This window comes from Chionomys nivalis, chromosome 2 (genome assembly GCF_950005125.1).
Source record: "Chionomys nivalis chromosome 2, mChiNiv1.1, whole genome shotgun sequence".
Classification (NCBI taxonomy): Eukaryota; Metazoa; Chordata; class Mammalia; order Rodentia; family Cricetidae; genus Chionomys; species Chionomys nivalis.
In genome coordinates, this window is record NC_080087.1 from 121,605,821 (window position 1) to 121,626,185 (window position 20,365).

The following is a 20,365-nucleotide window of genomic DNA, read 5'->3' on the forward strand; positions in this document are numbered from 1 at the left end:
CTGGCCCCTGGGTGGCCAAAATATGTTGGCTGGATGTGATGAAAAGTCCCTCTGGGGATCAGCCAGACCCAATTAAGGGCTATGCTGGCTGTTTGCTTGCCAAATGGCCTTGGAAAGCATTGCCTGTTTCCTCAGAGTTCGTTTCCGTGCCTGGATGATGGAACGAAAACATCCCGTAATAGAGACGGCCAGATGGGCCTACTGTCTAGTTTTCTTGTCTTTTCGAGGTACAATTGAGTTTTAACTGGAATGGCTGCCTATAATGACGACTGAGATCCTCAGCTCCCTGCCCCTTGAAGCCAAACATGACCTTGTGGCTAAATTTGGTCATTTAGCCATAAGTGAAAGCAAGGGAGTAATTTCCACTTTAGGGCTTAGAAGATGCGTGAATTCTTTTCTTTTCCCCTTTTCCCTTCTTATGGCTGGAATGCCAGTGCAAGGGTAAGGTAGAAGCTGGAATGGCCATCTTGTATTCAAGATGGAAGATGCTCTAAATGAGTTCAAAGCCACCCTCTCAGATCTAGACTGCCTAGAGACTATTACTGTTTGAAGTACTCTCTCTTTCTTTCTCTCTCACTCTTGTGTGTATGTGTGTGTGTGTCTGTGTGTGTGGGGGGGGTCGTGTACGCATGCATTTTCAGAAGCCAGAGGAAGATGTTGGTTGTTCTGTTTTATCAGTCGCTGCCCACTGCCTTAATCCTTCCCGGGACAGGGTCTCTCACGAAACCTGAAACTAATCTGGAGACTAGAAAGCCCCAGTGATCCTTCTATTTCCACACCTTCACAGAAAGTGACCACATCTAACTTTCTATGTGGGCTCAGGGGATTTGAACTAAGGTCCTCATGCTTTCAAGGCAAAGTTCTTACTCATTGAGCCACCTCTCAATCTCCTGAGGCATTCATTGTTTGCTTGTTTGTTTGTTTGTTTGTTTGTTTGTTTTGGAGACAGGGTCTCACTAGGTAGCCCTGGCTGTCCTGGAACTCACAGAGATCCACCTGCCTCTGCCTTCTCTGCTTTTCTGAGGCATTCTTAAATCGGGTCTTTGTTATGACAACCAACTATCTATCCGAATTTTGTGTTTGGAGGTGATGCTCCTTAAAATCCTAAAGCAAATGCCAGTTTAGAGACTGACTAGCAGCTAGCAAGGGAAATACCACACCCTGGCAAGCTGTGGACCATTGTCACATTTCCACAACACATGGCAGGGAGTGTCTGTCATCTGCAATACCTAGGCACGTGCTGATGGCCCCCTGTTCTTTGAGCTGGCCCCACTTGCTGTGCCTCAGAAGTTCCACTATCTAGCAACAGACCCAGGCTCCAGAATCCCTCATGCACCATCAAAGACTCATCTCTGCACAGTTCTGCCCCCCTCTCAGAGGCAGCTGCAGGTGCTTTGAAGGAGGAAAGGACACACGTTCAATAAATCCAGCAGGAAATCCAATAGTCTATTCCTGAGTGTTCATTCTAGGACCAGGGGGTCCGGATGGAAGAGACTGGAATGACAAGGGGAGGGGAGGGACACGGAAAGGGAAGCCAGAGCAGCTGGGTCAGCGGTCCCCATTTGGAACTCTGACTCAGGCCCTAGGAATGCCCAGGAAGGGGGTGAGCCCGCCACCGCCACCGGAGACAGGCTGGGTTCCCCTCTGGCGCAGGGAAATGCACAGCCAGTATTTATGGTGGGTTAGGGGCTGGGCTCCCGCACACTCTCTTATCTCCCAACCACAGGTCGACTCAGGTGTTGTTCCCTCTGCACACAGATATGAACCCTTGCTCTCGATCCCATTTCGCACCTTTGAGATGACCAGAAGAGTGCCGCCATGCCTGGCCCGCCCTCTCCCTCACTTTCATCTTTCACCCCAGAAAGGAACTGGCCGGCGGGACTCCAAGGGGGAATATCTAGACATCCCCTGGCTGCTCTATCAGGACCACCCACAGCCTCCTCACCTACTTCCAGCCTCCAGGGTATCCTTCCTAACTCATCCCACCCTCGGCTAAGGAAGTTTGCATGGCGGAGAAAGTGAAGACAGTCAACTTTCCTCCTTTGAACTCTCAGTTCGAAGATAAGAGTTCCGCCTCCGCAGCGCCCCCAAGCCACGGTGAGGAAAACAACTGCGGTTGAGCGCTCCCTCCCAAGACCTGACAATCAGAGAGAACCTGATCCCTGAGGGCCCGCTGCCAGGGGCCAGCCCAGAATAGTGCCACCCCGCCGCCGCCTGTCGCGCACTCGCTAGCGGACTAGAGCTGGCCGCATGGAGCCTGAGCTGAAACACACACTGCCTGGGGTACCGGGGTCCCAGGGGGCCGGCGCTGGGATGTAGAAAGACAACAAGCATGTGGCCGTGTCTGCGTGTGTTTGACCCGTGCACTGTACTCTGTGGGCGTGAGCGGGCCGGATCCGTGTATGTATGTATTTTGCGTTGTACGTGCCTGTGTGGGATTCTATGGCTGTCAGGAGTGTGCAAGTGTGTATGTTGTTCATATCTGTGTACACGTGGTTTGAGGGTGGGGGTGCTTCTTAAAGGGGACAAGCCAGGGACTTTAGAACAGGAAGCTTTTTCACAACAACGCAGACACTTTATTCCATAGACCCTGACCTGGAGCCACAGTGGGGGTCCAGAGAGTCAAGGTGGGTGGAGCATTGCTGCCTGTGGGACCAGCCTCTTCTCAATAGCTCCCTTGTCTACCACATTTCTGAACTCCAACCCCTAACACCTAGCTTGGTTTTTGTCAAGAGAGGACCCTTCCCTTCTCCTTCCTTCTCTCTCCTCCTTTCCCCAGCCTGTGTCCTCCCACCTTCCCTTTTCTCTGTGATGAAGATCTGAACCCTAGTGCTAACCTTACCACTTTCCAGCCGTGTGATTTTTGACAGATTGCTTAACCTCTCTGAGTTTCTGGTCCCTTGTTGCTAAATAGAAATACTATTCCGATTTACAGTATCTGCCTCGCAAGATTCCTATGAATAGAAAATGAAAAGTGTGTCCGGGCAGGGGTATTTGAAAGCTCCCGATACCCTCACTAATGACATTGTGTTTGTTTTGTTGTAGCACGCTCTACTAATCAAACAGGTCCTTACATCCTCCCAGAGATGAGCTTCTTAGAACAAAGAGAAAACTCATGGTTATCACCAGCTGTGGCCACCAGCCCAGAAAGAACCCGTGCACCACGGGGCGTCAAGGCTTCCAGTTGGACCAGGCAGGAGGCTGTGCAGGAAGCAGAGCCACCAGGTTTGGGAGAAGGTGAGGCCAAGGTCAGTTACAGGGACAGGGACAGCGGGAATTCCAGAGTGGGGCCTGACCTGAGATCTCTCCATCACACGGAGCTAGACAGATCTCATCTTGTGCCCTCGGCCTCCCTATATGAGAGGCAGTAACTGCTGCCAAGGCAGGGCCCCAGTGCAGCCACCTTGGAAAGATGGGAGAGAGTTGTCTGCTAGGACGCGGAGACTCCACAACCTCCGGGTGCCCCAGTTCTGCCGATCACTGAAAGTACAGGGAACGTGCTTTGGAAGATGCAGTTGCTAGTTGCTATCCACCCTGCCTTCTTCCCCAACAGGTGCCCAGTCGGGACCAGCTGCTGAGTCCACCAGGCAGGAAGCCACATTCCCCAAGGCCACACCCTTGGCTCAAGCTGTTCCCTTGGCCGAAGTGGAGACCTCCCCAGCAGGGTGGGACCTCTTGCCCGACGACGGTGCAGCCTCTGCCGTGGGTTCCAACATGAGTGACCCAGAGGCCTGGGACTGTGAGCTGGAAGGTCTGGGGGAGGACAGGCTGCGGTCCTGCCCATCTCCACAGGCCCCGCTTCTCAGCTTGAGTTGGGATGATGAGCTGCAGAAGCCCGGGGCCCAAGTCTACATGCATTTCATGCAGGAACACACCTGCTACGATGCCATGGCCACCAGCTCCAAACTGGTCATCTTTGACACCACGCTGGAGGTAAGACCCTGACTTGGCCCTAGTTAAACTCGGGGCTCAGTCCGGGGCCTCTGTGGCTGCCATTCATAACCTCCTGGATGGATCAAGCCATAGTCCCTTCAAGTCATAGAAAGAGTAGGGAGAGAGCATGTTCTGTGAGGACTCCCCTAACTGCCACCACACTCTGTCACCTTGAATCTACCAAACCTGGGGTTGGTTGCTTTACCTCCGTCGTCTCTAAAATTGGGGACCAGAGGCTGGCTCCTCCCTGTTTCAAAGAAGTCTTAGGACAACCGGGACAAAGAAAGAACACTCTGTTAACTGTGAAGTATGTGTGAGACATCACAGTGTCACTCGGGACCAAGCGGAGGGTACTCTGGCGACAGGAAACAACAGCTAGTGTTCTGGTAGCTGTTCTAAACTGACTCCATTGTTATCGCTGTTACTGCAGAGTAAATGATGCGTACACGCTCCAGGTGGGGAATATATGTCGTCCGCAGAGCCCAGTCTGGTTCCGGTGCTTCACGGAAGAATATATTTTATTTTAATAGCTTTGCTTCATCTCGATGTGTGCTAAAGAGTGAGATGCAGTGGGCCACACATTTGTAAGCCCAGTACTGAGGAGACGGAGGCAGGAGGTTATCAGGTTCCTGGCCAGCCTGGAAACCAAACAGCATCATCACAGAGACATAGAACAAAGGGACAAGAGAGAAGAGGGGAAAGAGTTAAGGAAACGGAGGGGACTGGGCGGAAGGAACGGGATGAGAACTAAGTATACTCAGCACATAGAGGTAGTTTTGCTTAGAACAGGGTCAAAATAAGCATCCAATTTAATGAGGAAATTGTTGTAGCTCTGCATATGTTATGTGAATACCTAGTGCTTAGATGAGCAAAAACGATGCCATGCCTGTATGCATACGACTCCATGTGGAAACCCCGCTGTGTCTAGTGATGATCCCTCAGTGCCTCTGGGCACAAGCAGCCTTATCTGTGTGGTGATCATGATGGCAGTGGTCTGGTCATGAGAAAGAGGCAGACTCAAGTGGAGAAGAACCAGAATGAAGACCCCAGGGGAGGACCCAGGTAGAGACAGCAGGTGGGGAGGATGAGGGACTGTCAGTCCTCACCCCGCCTTTGTTCGTTCCGGCCCCCCAGATCAAGAAGGCTTTCTTTGCCATGGTGGCCAACGGTGTGAGGGCAGCCCCTCTGTGGGACAGCAAGAAGCAGAGCTTTGTAGGTGAGGAGAGGTGGTTGGGGAATGGCGGGCGGGACCTCCCCTGGTGGAAGAACACCAGCAGGGTGGTGTCCTCAATGAGCCTTGCACCTAGGCCTGACCTTGCCCAACTTGTCACCTGTCAACCCTGCAGGCATGCTCACCATCACAGACTTCATCCTGGTGTTGCACCGCTACTACCGATCCCCCCTGGTGAGTTCTGGGGTGTCATCTTCAGGAGGCCTGATGCTCCGGGGCTCATGCCTGACCCTAAAGTCCCACCCATGCCTTTAGGTCCAGATCTACGAGATTGAAGAACATAAGATTGAGACCTGGAGGGGTAAGTTGGAGAAGACTGTGGGGGTTAAAGTTAGGGCTCAAGGCCTGGAACAGTGGTGGGATTTCCTGGAGGGCACAGTTCACCCGGGAAAACCTCAAGTGCCTGCAGCAAGGGAAGCTGCTAGGAGACAGGGTGAGGTAACTGGGAACTCCCGTGGCCTAACTTGGGTTTTTCTTCAGAGATCTACCTACAAGGCTGCTTCAAGCCTCTTGTCTCCATCTCTCCCAACGACAGGTAAACATCTCATCTGCTCACCAGAGCACCACCCCTTCTCTGTCTGTCTCAAAGATTCTTGTTGTGACATTTATTGCTTGCTTGAGTGTGTGTGTGTGTGTGTGTGTGCGTGTGTGTGTGATCATGGTTCACATGTGGAGGTGAGGGGACATTTCATAGGAGTTGGTTCTCTTCTTCCACTGTCTGGGATGCAGGGATTGAGCTCGGGTCATCAGGCTTTATGGGTTGTCTCAGCCTCCTAAATCCTGCCCGTGTGCTAGCCCACTCAGTTCTGTATTCGTTCATACTTCTTCCGGGAAGCAGAGGGATGAGGGGACCCTGGTACTCTGTTTGGCGGCTCAGATGCTCCTAGTCTCACTGCTTCCGTTCTTTAAAGTCTGTTTGAAGCTGTCTATACCCTCATCAAGAACCGAATCCACCGCCTGCCCGTCCTGGACCCGGCCTCCGGCGCTGTACTGTGCATCCTCACGCACAAGCGGCTACTCAAATTCCTGCACATATTTGTGAGCCTGGGATGGTGGGAGCAAGCGGGGAGCCACGGGAGACACTGAAGGTCAAGTGCCCTAGCCCAGGCAAAGGGAGGGAGGAGCTGGAGCCCCTGGGGGCTGCTTGATCTGATGAGATCACCACCGTGGTGTCTCATCCCAACAGGGCGCCCTGTTGCCACGGCCCACCTTCCTCTGCCGCACCATCCAAGATCTGGGCATTGGCACATTCCGAGATTTGGCTGTAGTTCTGGAAACAGCTCCGATTCTGACCGCGCTGGACATCTTTGTGGACCGGCGTGTTTCTGCACTGCCTGTAGTCAACGAATCTGGTACTACAGCCAGGGCAAAGGCTCTAGCTAGGGTGGGCAAGGAAGGGCCTGACCAGGATGGAGCCAGAATCTGCAGGTCATCTGCTGTAGGGCCCAAGATGGAGTAGGATTAGAAGTCTCTGCTTGCTTTGAACTTTCCGAGCCTCAGTTTCCCCAACTGTGAATGGGAGTATTTTTCTGGGCAGGGATGTTGTTTTGAGATAAGGTCTCACCCTGTAGCCCAGAAACTTACTATGTAGCCCACATTAGCTTCAAACTCTTGGCAGTTCCTCTGCATCTGCTGGGAACTTGGGGATGCACCACTGTGCCCCGTGTGTGAGGGGACTCTGATGCTTTTTGCCTTTGAAGGAGGATTGGTAAGATTATCTGCAATAAGATGACTATGGTTTAGAAAACAGCAGCAGATCCTTCTGTGTTTTGTATTAGTTCACCCTAAAACTGACCGTGAGATCTTGTTCCCCCAGCCAGACCCCAATGTCCTGTTCTAGAAAGGTCAGAGGAATAGCAAGAACATCTCTTTAGTTAGACTATGACCACGGGTATGTCAAGAGTATCTCTTTAGTTAGACTATGACCACAGGTATGTCAAGAGTATCTCTTTAGTTAGACTATGACCACAGGTATATCAAGAGTATCTCTTTAGTTAGACTATGGCCTCAGGTATGTCAAGAGTATCTCTTTAGTTAGACTATGACCACAGGTATGTCTAGCGTATCTCCTTAGTTAGACTATGGCCTCAGGTATGTCAAGAGTATCTCTTTAGTTAGACTATGACCACAGGTATGTCTAGCGTATCTCCTTAGTTAGACTATGGCCACAGGTATTTCAAGAGTGTCTCTTTAGTTAGACTATAGCTACGGGTATTTCAAAGTTGGGGCCTGGGAAATGGTTCAGTGGATAAAGTGCTTCATGAATAAGCATAAAGACCAGAATTCAAGCTCCTTGGCACTCATAAAAGTGGGGATGGTTGGAAGCCTGCTTGCAAACCCCGATCACAGGAGGTGGCAGCAGGGGGACTCCTGGGACAAAAAGCTGGCTAGCTAGCTAGCTGAGTTCTTGAGTATCAGGTTCAGTGAGAGAGCTTGCCTGAATAAACAAAGTGGAAGACAATAAAGGAAGATCACTGGCCTCTGCACATGCACTATCATACACACACACATGCCCACACATGTGAAAATACCCACTCACACATATGAGCACACATACACATGCCCACATTTATGAGAACACACACACAGACACATACCCACATAAGCACACATACATACACATGCCCATACATGTGAGAACACACATGCACACACATATGAGAACACTCACACACATGAGCACACATACACATGCCCACATTTATGAGAACACACACACAGACACGCACCCGTATGAGCACACATAACACACACATTCCCACAATGTGAGAACACACACGTGAGTGCACATACACACACATATCCCTACACATGTGACAACACACACACACAGACACGACATACAAAAAAAGAGGTAATTCAAAGTTATATTCAAAGAATGAAGTTGAATTTTGTGAAGGGCTTTTAACTTAGTCTCAAATATGAAAAATTTTCAAAGGAAATAAGTTGATAAAGAACAACATATTGCCAAGATCAGCTCATTTTTCTGAAGTAAGGAAGTAAATTACAGACATTGGGTCATGTCACCCCTATGCACTCCAGTCTGTCTCTTTTTTTTGTTTTGTTTTGTTTTTTTGTTTTGTTTTTTGTTTTTTCGAGACAGGGTTTTGGTGCCTGTCCTGGAACTAGCTCTTGTAGACCAGGCTGGTCTCGAACTCACAGAGATCCGCCTGCCTCTGCCTCCCAAGTGCTGGGATTAAAGGCGTGCGCCACCACCGCCCGGCTCTCCAGTCTGTCTCTTACAAGAAGTGTATTTAATGCTACCCAGCCATGAATAACTGGGCGGCTGAGATGGCTCAGCCAGTAAAAGCACTTACCAGTCAAGCCTGGTGATCCGCGTTCAGTCCCCAGAACACACACCAAGGGGGAAGGTGAGAACGAGCTCCTGAAAATTCTTCTCTGACCGGCACATTCATGCTGTGGCTCATGCACATGCGATCATAATAGATAGCGTGTAAAGGTCTTCATTCTGTTTATTTGTGCATGTGGGTGCCCGTGTGCCACTGTGCATATGAGGACATGGGAACAACTTTCAGGAATCAGTCCTTTCCTCCCAGTGTGTGAGCTCCGGGGGCCGAATTCAGGTCGTCAGGATTGCAACCAGTTCCTCTATCCACTGAGCTATCTCACTGGCCCTTAAAGTATTTTTTTTTAAAGACAAAAGGGTTTTTTGTTTTTGTTTTTTGTTTTTCCAAGATAGGATTTCTCTGTAGTTTTGGAACCTGTCCTAGAACTAGCTCTTATAGATTAGGATGGCCTCGAACTCACAGAGATCCACCTTCCTCTGCCTCCCAAGTGCTGGGAGTAAAGGCATGCGCCACCACTGCCCAGCTTGACCAAAGTTATTTTTAAAACAATGAATAACTTATTGCGACCTAATTTCCAATACTTATCCTCATTTTCTCATTTCTCCCAAGAATGACTTAAAAAGAAAAAGAAAAAGTTAACTTGTTCAAGCCAAGTCCAACTGAAGTTTATAGTTCGTGTTTCTTCATTGTCCCTGGAGTTTGTTTGAATCTAATACTGTTCCCTTTCCTCTTATTTTTATGGCACAAATCACTTGAAAAGTCTGAATTGGTTTTTCTGTATGCCAAGGTTATAGAAATGGTTCCACAGGTAAAGACACTTGCAGCCAAGCCTGGCGACCTGAGTTCAATCCCCAGGACCCACATAGCAGAAGAGAACGGACACTTGAAGATTGTCCTCTGACCTCCACACATGTGTGATGTGGCACTCCAAAGTACACACAAACACACACACATGTGCGTGCACACACACACACACACACAAACAGATGTAGTTTAAAAGGTTAAAAAAAAAAATCCCGTGTCCAGATTTGTCCACTTGCCTCCTGGAGGTGGCTGTGCCCCCGTACCTTTTTCCTGTGAACCAGAAATTGAACCTAAATGACTAATGCTGGTACACTATGAGGCTGGTATATTTCACAGGGGATGCCTTGTTCTCCCTGCAGCTCACGGGAGCCTAAAGTCAGATGTCTCGGTGATGCTAAGTCTATCTGTAGGTAGGGGCAGTATGATGCCCCATGACTAAGCCAGCAGCCTGGAGGACTATCAAGGAACTAATTTCAAAAGTCGTCCCCGCCGGGGGTGGGGGGGTGGCGCAGCCGGGCGGTGGTGGCGCACGCCTTTAATCCCAGCACTCGGGAGGCAGAGGCAGGTGGATCTCTGTGAGTTCGAGGCCAGTCTAGTCTACAAGAGGTAGTTCCAGGACAGGAACCAAAAAGCTACAGAGAAACCCTGTCTCAAAAATGTCCCCTGAAGAGCACCCAGGTTCTGAGCTGTGCTTTTCCCTGTCTTTCTTCTCCATCCCCTGCTGCAGGTCAGGTTGTGGGCCTCTACTCCCGCTTTGATGTCATCGTAAGTGTCTGAGGAGACTGGGGGTGTTACAGGGAGGCTGTAGTGTGAGCGTCAGTGGGAAGTATGTGTGGCTACTGCTCGCAAGTGTGTCGGAGTGCAATCGACGGGCTGCAGCCTAGCTAATGAGATCATCTATTACCCTCTCCCCCTGCCCCAGCACCTGGCTGCCCAGCAAACCTACAACCACCTGGACATGAGTGTGGGCGAAGCTTTGAGGCAGAGGACGCTGTGTCTGGAGGGGGTTCTCTCCTGCCAGCCCCACGAGAGCCTGGGTGAAGTCATTGACAGGATTGCACGGGAACAGGTACCTTGCACCCCTCCTGGCATGCCCTCCGCACAGATGGCCTAGCTCTTCTTTGCATAGCTCTCGGCATCCCCGTATCCTGGGCACTTGGCCTGTCTTCCCTTTCATGACCAACTTCTGGCATCTGCATTGGTAGGTGTCTGGTCGTGTTCATAGGGCCCTTATGCCAAGATCCACAGCCAGCTGAGTGGTCAGAGCCATGGCCAGCTGTTCCCAGGAGATGTCCTTTGCTCCTTGAGCTGTGTTAAGCTTTCCCCTTATTAGCTGCTGTAGCCAAAGGCTCTGCCCCTCCCTGAATACTGTGGACCTGCAGGTGCACAGGCTGGTGTTGGTGGATGAGACCCAGCATCTTCTGGGAGTGGTCTCCCTCTCTGACATACTTCAAGCGCTGGTGCTTAGCCCTGCTGGCATTGATGCCCTCAGTGCCTGAGAGTACCGGAGTCCTGATTCCCAAGCTATCTTCCTCACCTGAAAGTCAATGAAAGGATCTAGGGGAACTTGGCCTTCATCTTCTCCCACCCATTTGCTGGTTCTGCTCTGGTACAGGTAGGCTCTGCCATGAGCTTTAGAGCTAGTCTCTCAGTCTTTTAGAACTCCTAGATATCAAGTTAGGGTACCTTGAGGATGGCAGAGGTGCCAGTCATAATAGAGCAGCCCCCACAGAAACTGTCAATGAAGGCTTTACAGACAACTACTTTGTCCCATTTCCAGCTGAGGTCTTGGAGGTCCTGATGGAAAGGATGGATGGAGGTGGGGCATTCTGAGCTCTGGGAAGGCATAGCTGCCTGCTCCCTAGTCTGTTCCCTATGAGAATTTCTTGAGAATAAAGCAAGCTAACAAACTTTTGTTGAATGCATTTCTATCATCGGCATGGACTAACATGGGAGGAAGTTTCCAACTGTTACTCATCTCAGTGAATTTGTCAGATTGCAGACTGTCCTGGCACCATGCTTGGTTGTGGGGGGGGGACATTGTCAAAGGATGGGGCAGAAATTCCACCCAGTTGGCAGTAGGGTGAGATCCTGTTGGGAGGGCACCTCCTCTTGCCGATTTGGTCACCATCTCCTCTTTTTCTCACAGGCTCTCCAGCCTTCCCTAATTGTCCTTGCTATACCTATACTCCCAGAAGCCTTTGAGCATGCCCAGTGCACCAGGATGATGAAAATAAGAACAATCGAGTCAAGCCTGAAAGTCCCGAACGAGAGGCACTGCGATCAGCCTAGGACAATCTGTGCACCCTGTCCCTTCTTATGCCTTTCGTTCCATTAGGATCAGGGCTGAGCTCAATGTGGCAGTGAGCATGCAGCCTGTGAATTTAGCTGGGAGCCTGGAATGTTTGGTTGTTGGATACACATCCCAGCTCCTAGGAGCCGTGGTTGATCTTTCCCCATGGAAGTCACCATTGTACCACCACCATGCTACTCTCCTGGCACTTCCAAGCTGCTGGCAGCCAACGCTGAGTAGCCCTTGATTCTAGAACTGCCTGCCGGGGCTGTAGGCATTCATCGTGGTACCCAGCGGGTAGCTATTCCTACCTACAGCTGCTGCAGCAGTGGGACTGTCATGGTGCCCTTTCTGGGTGCCCACAACGGGTCTACCATTGGGGTCTACAGAAGCATGTGGCCTTGTCAGTGCCCCTGGCATGGTTGTACCGTGGGCTCCTCAGCTCTCCCTGCTAAACAATGTCTGCTCCCCTCAGCGTCCCCTATGCCCTGATAGATTCAGATCCTTGAGGATGAGCTATCAAGAAAAAAGAAACGAAAGAGCAAGCCACAGCCCTGGATGTCACAGGTTTACTCAATCACTACAGCCATTGAAATGAACTTGTGCAAACTCCTTGTCTCCTGAGTTCAAAGACTTGAAAGAAAGTTTGCGCACTGAATGCTATTCTGATACCTTTTAATCTTTGATTTGTGACAAAATCATAAGGAAAACATTTATTAACTATTCACATAGTAGGCGGAACCCAGTCTACAAAGGGGACTCTGCAGGAAACATAGCTGATCCTGTAATACTGGATGCCATTTCTACAATGATCTCAGTTCACCAAGTAGAAAGAAATTAATCTCAGTCAATTCTGGGTCTCGTTGTCTGCATGGACTCTCAGACCCAGGAGTCCAACACAGAAAGAGTGGATTCGTATTTCTGCAGTCTTTCAAGATTCTTTCTCCTTTACTTATTTTGTTGTGTGTGCATGCAGGCCTGAGTCCCACAGTGGAGTGCAGCTGTGTGTGTGCACGGGGGTGAGTGTCCCACGGTGCAGATCGGTGGACAACCCCCTCAGGCATGAGGTTGTTTGAGACAGGGCTTCTTTGTCATGCTCCTGGGGATCTCCTGTTCTACCTCCCATCTCCTCGGACTGTAGCACAGGGATCCCAGAGTCCAGACTCCACTATTCCTGCCATGTCAAGCTTTACGTAAGTTCTGGGAACTTGAACTCGGGTCTTCAAACTTGTGTGCCAGTGTTTTACCCACTGAGCCACTGAGCTATCTCCCCAGCTTGCTTGCTTTTCTTTCCTCCTCCTCCTCTCCCTCCCTCTTCTCCTCTTTCGAGAAAGGGTTTCACTATATATCCCTGGCTGGCCCAGAACTCACCGTGTGGGTAAAAATGACGTTAAACTCATAGAGCTCCGCCTGCCTCTGCCTCCCAAGTGGTGGGATTCAAGTCATGTGCCACCATGCTCAGCTGGAGAGTCCCACATTTTATTTTTCTTGAATGAGTGGGGAATCTTCATACTGTTGCCTTGCCTTTAGTACCTCAAATGCAGACTATGAACATGACCTCCAAACCCCGATCCCCAGTCACGTTACACAGACACTCCACTCTGTTGCTCAGGTGTTAAGCTCCTGGGCTCAACTGACTCTCTTGCTTCAGCCTCCAGGGCAGCTGGGGCTATAAGCATTCATCATGGCATCCGGTGGTGGCTTTTACAGCTAAAGTGGCACTGTCACGGTGCCCTCTCGGGGTGTCCATAACAGGTCTACCATTAAGGTCTACGGAAGCATGTGCTACTCTCAGATCTAAGAAGTAGGTCAAGCAGGGCAACCACCATGATTCTAAGGTGCACCCCCCCCCAAATGAGGGTCAGATGCTGATTGCTGTGTGGTACAAGATACTTTACTGTCTCGAGTACGTGCTGCTCAGCAGAGATCATGCCAGACGTTTGGGGTCTATAGGAAAGGCATAGAGCTCCCCTGTCAATCAGGCATCCTTACATGTGACATGAGACTGGCCAGGAACTGCTGCACCAGGGCTTCTGGCCAAGCTGCATGGAGGCAGGAGCCCAGCTCAGCATTGTCTCCGCAGAAAGTGCAGGTTCACCTTCTTGCTGGGAACCAGGACAATACGGGACACAGACTTCACTTCTGTCATCTCAGGAGCCAGAGCCACCTCATACTGTTGTATCAGCTGGCAGGAAGAGAGAGCAGGGCCACTGGAATCTTGATCTCCAATTCCTGTTCCCTCTGTGGGCTTCTATCCTGGACCTCCCTGCCCCTCCTCTCCCTCAATCCCTACATTTTACCTGAGCCACACAACCCTCTCCACATCCCCTGCTCACCCTTGAGAGCAGCAATTTCATTTCCAGTTCTGCAATCCTTCGGCCCAGGCAGGACCGAACCCCATAGCCAAAGGGCACGGAGCCAAATGGGTGTTGGATCTTGGAGTTTCCGGTCCCTTTATTCCTCAGCCATCGGTCAGGCTGGAAGCTCTCAGGCTCAGAAAAGACACTGGGATCCCGGGATGCCACATAGTGGCAAAACACAAACTGGGTCTATGGAGGAAGAATGGCAGTGTGACCATCAGCAAGGGTAACAGGCACTCCTGGGCAACAGGGCACTCCAGGCCAACTCACATTCTTGGGGAAAAGGAAGCCATCGATTTCAATGTCCTTTTCCGTGATGATACGAGAGTTTGAGGGGACCACAGGGTAGAGGCTGTAGAGAAAAGAAAGTCTAGGCTCTGCTTCTAGATTGGGTAAAGGGTGTCCCACTTATCCCTGGCTTTCTGGTGCTAAGACTCTTCCCATATCACTCTTGTCCCTAGTCACTTCCCATTACTGCGTGATTATAATCCCCGTATAGACCCTATGCACATGGAATCATGTCCTACCGCAGGGTCTCCTTAATGACAGCTTTGAGCAGGGGCATGTGGACAAAGTCCTTGTGCTTGGGCACCGTCCCAAAGGGCACCACGCCCACCACTTCCTTGTGCAAGGCCTCCTGGATCTCTGGGTTCTTGGAAAGGTGATACAGGGCCCATGTCAGTGTGTTGGATGTCTAGGAGATAGAATGGGAGAGAAAGATGAAGGAAGGGAGCAATTTCTAGGGGAGAGGCTAGCTAAGCAGGGGGAGGGTCTGTGAGTGGCTACAAGAAAGCTGCCTTGCCACCAAGATGGCAAGAAAAAGAGATGAGGGTTCCTGGGGATCTCTGTGCTAAGCATGAATCCACAGGTTGAATAAGGACCAATATGGAGGAAGGTTGTACTTCAGTTACAGATGGGATGATAACAAGGAGAGATCATGCAACCAAAAGTGCTAGAAATGAGCGCCCTGGGTACAGAGGGTGCTTGTGGACAATTCTCCAATTCCCCATCTAAACTGAAGCAAGAGAATTGGAATCCTGTGGGATGGAATCTCCCAGCTGTCATAGACAGATGACAGACAGACAGACAGACACGGACACAAAGACACAGAGATAGACACAAAGAAAAAGACCCAGGGGACCAGACACTGATGGAATCCCCCTTACGAAAAGGCCAGAGTGAGTGTCGGGAGGTGGGGTGGGACCAGTACAGGATAAAATCAGGGAGTCCCTGGCTTCCCTGTCAGCCTTCCTAAGTACCGTGTCCACGCCAGCCAGGAGCAGCTCAGGAAAGGTGCCGATAGCCTCCTGAGGACTGAGCAATTCATTGGTCAGCAGGAAGTGCAGGTAGCCGGATACCTGGATGCCATCTGGCCCAGCTGCCTGTAGCTGGGCTTCTACCTCCTTAACTTTCTGATCAATCAGCTTCTTCCCTTCAGGGCCCGTGGAGAACAAAGAGTGAGTTAAAACCACCCTAAAGGCAGGGAGTGTGAAGGAAGTTATGGGAGAAGCCAGCTTCCTTCCCTGGCCCCAGATTGGGACAGCTCACCAAAGGAAAAAATGTTATCCCAGCCATTCACGTATCGCTTCCAAAAGGGCAAAAAAGGACGAGTCCACTTGGGAAGGAAAGTGACATAGAGTGAGTTCTGGAGCATGAGCCCAACAGATCTGATGAAGGTGGTAGTGTCCTCGGGGATGATAGGCTCCAGGCAGCCGATCCTTTTCTCAAACAGGACGTAGCAGATGGCTGAGAAGTACAGAGTCTGTCACAGCAGGCAGAGCTAGGGTCCTGAGAATCCAAGGTTCTCATTAACGCCCATTCCTGCCCCCAGCCTCTCCCAGCAAGGGTACCTTCCAAGGCAAAGTTGTAGAGGAGGTGAGCAATGTCTGGCACCTGGTCGCCAGATGCGCTCTCTGCCCGCACCTGGTCCAGTCGGGTTATAAAGTCACCAATCACCTCATTGAAAGCATCTGTGTACAGTGCAGCCTCGGCGGGCTTCAGCAGCCGCTGGTTCAAAGCCTGACGAAGATGGTACCACTGCTCTCCTTGTCTGGGGAGTGCCGAGAACAGCACAGGTGAGCATGGGATTTGAATAAATGCTATCTCCCACCTGCCCCCAAGGTCCTCAGAGAGTTGTGGAAATCTCAGACTCCTGGAATTTAGAATGAGGCCATCACCGACTATAATTGACATGATCTCAGAACCACAGAACTGTCAAGCATTACTGCATACTCCTGTGATCCCAGCATTTGGAAGATGAAGTTGGGAGGATCAGGAGTTTGAGAGAACCCTTTACTGAAAAAGCTATTTTTGAGTGCTGCCTGGACTTCATGAGACCCTGTCCAGGGTAAGTGGATTTTTAAGAAGGAAGACAGCATGGACCACAAAACCTCAGAGCCCCACCACAGCACTATGTGAATGGGTAAGGTGACCTGGAACCAGACGGCCTAGGGTCAAATCATAGGGCTAGCCAAGGCTGGTGGTACATACCCGAATTCCCTATATTGGCTGAGCTATCCTAAGTTGGAGACTAACCTGGACTACAGAATAATATCCTATCTCCAAACAAAAACAAACGAACAAAAATCACAGGTTTACTGAGGACTGACTGGGTGACCTCAGGAAAGAGGCTTAACAGCTGTGTGCTTGGGTTCAACTTCTGTATGTGAAAGATGACCCAAAGCCTGCCATACCAGGGTTGTTCGAGTACCCAGATGAGTGCTTGCTACATGGTGTTTAGTAAGTATCTTTGAACTATGTAACTCTGGAATCTTCTGTATGCGAAATGATAAGAGCTACACCCAGGCCTTCTGTGAGGAGGTTGAGGAATAAAATGGGAGCAAGTTGGGGTTCCTCTGCTACTAGGGTTCTAAACATCCATGCTCTTCTTGGTTCAGGTCATGAGGACAGGAGACCCACAGAATCCAAGTCTTTGTTCTATACACAGTAGATACTTAGATGTCTACCCTGGTTTTCAGGCATGCCCAACTGGGTAGAAGACACGCTCCAAAGACAAGTTTAAGGGTAGTTCCACAGACAGCTGACTCCCAAACACATACTTTTCCCTACACAAGCCAGATCAACTCCATTTCCTTAAAGCACAACGTGACCCCGTGCTGTGAGGAAGAGAGGAGCCCTCCACCCCAGCTGTGCGTGCTTGCACACTTCCAGCAAAAGTGAAGACCCCCAGCTGTGCGTGTTTGCACACTTCCGGCAAAGTGAGAGTGAAGACTCCCAGCTGTGCATGCTTGCACACTTCTGGCAAAGTGAGCGTGAAGACTGAGTTAACAGCACTGTCGGCTTAGGAGAGCAGAATGGAACGGAGGGGGACACTTAGCACTTCACTACTGAGAACTGGAAATTGCATTTTATAACAACAATTACTATTAGTTAGCCAGGCATACTAGTACATACTTGTAATCCCAGCACTCAAGTGGCTGAGGCAGGAGAATCAAAATGTCTGAGGTCAGCTGAATAATGAGTTTAAAACTAGCGCGGACTACATGAGATCTTGTCTCAAACAAAGAAGCAAACAAACCAAAAACAATATTACTATCAAAATTTTAAACAATTAGGTTTTAAAAAGGAAAAAAAAAATGGTTTGGAGAGATGGCTCAGAGGTTCCGAGCACTGACTGTTCTTGCAGAGGTTTACTTCCCAGCACTCCCATGTTGGCTCACAACCACCAGTAACTCCAGTTCCAGGGGGTCCACTGGCATCTGTGAGCAATGCACGACCACGGTACACAGATGCACATGAAGGCAAAATACCCATACACACAGAATTTTAAAAAATCTTAAAAATAAAAAGAAATTTAAAAATTATAAATAAGCCTCAACCCCACCTCCCAAGAACTTTGTGTTTGAGGAAGGCCGTCCCTAAAATAAACTAAGAGTGTTGGTGAAAAAGAAATGACAATCAAAGCAGACCCATGGGGTAGCTGAGGCTCTTTCAAGCTCGACACGCAGACCCTTAACAAAGGCCCAGTCAGAAGCAATTCCCTGCGGGGAGCGCTGCTTTGTAAAATAAGATTCTAAAGACAGATGTGCTAAACCAAGGCAGGAGAAACAAGTAGCATAGCTTTGAAAAATAACTTTTATTTATTGATTATTTGGTGTTTGTTTACTTGAGACAAGGTCTCATGTAGCCCAGGCTGCCCTTGAATTCATGACCCTCCTGCCTCCACTTCCTCAGTACTGGATTGGAGACATGAGCTACACACCTAGCACAAAGTCGCCGTTAAGTGACCACCAGTGACACACATAGAAAACTGTGTCCTACATCATGTTCAACTGAGTTGTCAGGGCAGAGCCAGGTGGCCTCTCTCTAGTCCACAGGGCCAGGGAGGCTAAAGAGATCTTAAACATCATTCTCTAGCTTCAGGATTTGGAAAAAAGATCCCAAGAATTATTATTTTTTTTAAGATTTATTATTTATTATGTATACAACTTTCTGCCTCCATTTATACCCACATGCCAGAGGAGGGCGCCAGATCTCTTTACAGATGGTTTGGAGCCACCATGTGGTTGCTGGGAATTGAACTTAGGACCTCTGGAAGAGCAGACAGTGCTCTTAACCACTGAGCCATCTCTCCAGCCCCTGATCCCAAGAATTATTATCTTAGTTAGGAAACTGTTCACCTGGGAAGGAGATAGAAACAAGAGAGGAAACCCCAGAGACTAAACCTGTAGATATCAGAGGTAGCTACAGCGAGCCTATGACCAGGTCATTTTCTTTCTGAAGTATCGAGGCATATATAATCCAGAATCTAGTTCACTATTGGCTAGGGGTATCACCTCTGACATGTGATGTAAAACCTCTTTGGACTTTGTTCCTTTGTCTGTAAAGTGTAAATTAATACTATCCGCTCCTGGGCTTGTTGAAATAGCAAACCAAGATCCTGGCTGTACAGAGGCGAGCCTGGTGTCTGGCATTGTCGAAATACATGGGTACAGCCAATGTGGGAGCTATACTAAAGCATGATGGGAAAAGCCACTTACTATTTTTGGAGTTCCACTAACACAGCTAAGAGACATCTGAACATACCTAATTACAACCAATAATAGGTGTATCAACCGACAATTCCATCGCCTACCTCTATGAGCCCCTAAGTAAATAACACTCCATCCTTCAAGTGTCTCTGCTAGAATAATCATAACCTTTCTAGGCAGAACTGAAATCTCTGTCTATCTTCATGTATGTGGAAAGCATCCATGAAGTTATAGCCCATGATTTGTGTGGAATACAATACACTCTGAGACATATTTCATGAAATTAAATGGAACTTTCCTAACTAAATGATAATAATACTTTCTCAACTACATATTGATGTATGCTCAACTATAATGCAGAAAAATGGATCCAAAGCCAGGCCTAGTGGCTAAATGGATCCAGCCTGTCATCTCAAGATATTCATGACAATTCCCTGATAGAGACCCTGCTTCAAAACTTAAAAATTACACGGGGACTGGGTGTATGTAGCTCAGTGGTTGAACAAGTGTCTAGCAGGTGGGGCCTCAGGTCTAATCCCTACTACCACAAACAAATCTGAAAAGACCTTGCTGGTGTTTTTAGTTCAAACACCCTCTAGCACAGATCTGAAACACAAAAACAAGAAAAAGGAAATTATTTGCTTGTCCAAACTAGCATGATGTATTGGGAGAACAGGCAGTGGCTGGTCCCTGGATTTCAACCCACCCCAAGGACTGCTTTCTTTCTTTCTTTTTTTTTTTTTTTCGAGACAGGGTTTCTCCGTAGCTTTTGGTTCCTGTCCTGGAACTAGCTCTTGTAGACCAGGCTGGTCTCGAACTCATAGAGATCCGCCTGTCTCTGCCTCCCGAGTGCTGGGATTAAAGGCGTGCGCCACCACCGCCCGGCTCCAAGGACTGCTTTCTAGGCAAGCGGCAGGCTCAGGGAATGCAGGAAGGCCCTGCTCTGCCCTGCATCTGACAGGCTACCTGTGCCTACTCTCTTTCCTCCCGGTCTTCTGTGGACAGGTCCCGGCCCCTTTAAGCCCCGGCTCACGTGATGAAGATGCCGTATTTGAGGCCCTTGTGGTCTCGGTGATCCTTCCACTGCTCCATACGGTCTCGTGTGGGGAACTTGTCCTCCTGACGCATCGCCTGTTCCAAGAGCCGGGCGCTGGCCAGATTCACAAAGGTCTGAGTCCCAAAGGCGGATGTCCACATCGGACCATACTTGACCGTGTTCACCGCCTGTGGGTGTTAACCAAAGTGGAATAACTGGAATCCAGTCGGGATGACATTTCTGGATGGAGGAATGGAGTGGGAGAGGGTCTAACGGCCACGTCAGAACCAGTGGGCAGTACAAACGTGCCCTGCGCACAAGGAAAGGCACAGCGGTGGCCAGTGGCTCTGCAGACAGAGACAGAAAAAGTGGCCTTACAAAGAACAAGACTATTGATGCCAATGTTGCC

At 49.7% G+C, this 20,365-nt stretch overlaps 3 protein-coding genes across 8 annotated transcripts in view; 1 reads left to right on the forward strand and 2 right to left on the reverse strand.

Moving 5' to 3' along the window:
- Positions 1-20,365, reverse strand: part of Wnt6 (Wnt family member 6) — a 72,280-nt gene that overhangs the window by 32,395 nt on the left and 19,520 nt on the right. The gene's annotated exons all lie outside the window — the stretch shown is intronic.
- Positions 2,243-12,442, forward strand: Prkag3 (protein kinase AMP-activated non-catalytic subunit gamma 3). Of its 6 annotated transcripts, none has more exons than XM_057755841.1 (14): positions 2,243-2,404; positions 2,588-2,627; positions 3,046-3,237; positions 3,554-3,933; positions 5,068-5,149; positions 5,280-5,338; positions 5,420-5,465; positions 5,645-5,699; positions 6,076-6,202; positions 6,351-6,516; positions 10,004-10,041; positions 10,199-10,345; positions 10,659-10,891; positions 11,426-12,442. In XM_057755841.1, exons 1-13 carry the CDS (start codon positions 2,333-2,335, stop codon positions 10,773-10,775), a joined length of 1,521 nt encoding a protein of 506 aa, XP_057611824.1. In that variant the 5' UTR covers positions 2,243-2,332; the 3' UTR covers positions 10,776-10,891; positions 11,426-12,442. The 6 variants fall into 6 exon arrangements, with proteins under 6 accessions (XP_057611824.1, XP_057611828.1, XP_057611829.1 ...); XM_057755846.1 differs by having other exon boundaries at positions 2,251-2,283; XM_057755847.1 differs by having other exon boundaries at positions 2,350-2,400; positions 11,426-12,440.
- The window catches only part of LOC130864953 (sterol 26-hydroxylase, mitochondrial), a 28,038-nt gene continuing 20,121 nt past the window's right edge, over positions 12,449-20,365 (reverse strand). Inside the window, exons 2-9 of the mRNA XM_057755828.1 lie at positions 19,954-20,144; positions 15,780-15,979; positions 15,478-15,675; positions 15,189-15,361; positions 14,457-14,623; positions 14,200-14,281; positions 13,906-14,118; positions 12,449-13,754 (exon numbers count right to left, since the gene is read on the reverse strand). Coding sequence (XP_057611811.1) covers positions 13,635-13,754; positions 13,906-14,118; positions 14,200-14,281; positions 14,457-14,623; positions 15,189-15,361; positions 15,478-15,675; positions 15,780-15,979; positions 19,954-20,144 — 1,344 coding nt within the window. The 3' untranslated portion in view covers positions 12,449-13,634. The remainder of the gene's footprint in view (positions 13,755-13,905; positions 14,119-14,199; positions 14,282-14,456; positions 14,624-15,188; positions 15,362-15,477; positions 15,676-15,779; positions 15,980-19,953; positions 20,145-20,365) is intronic.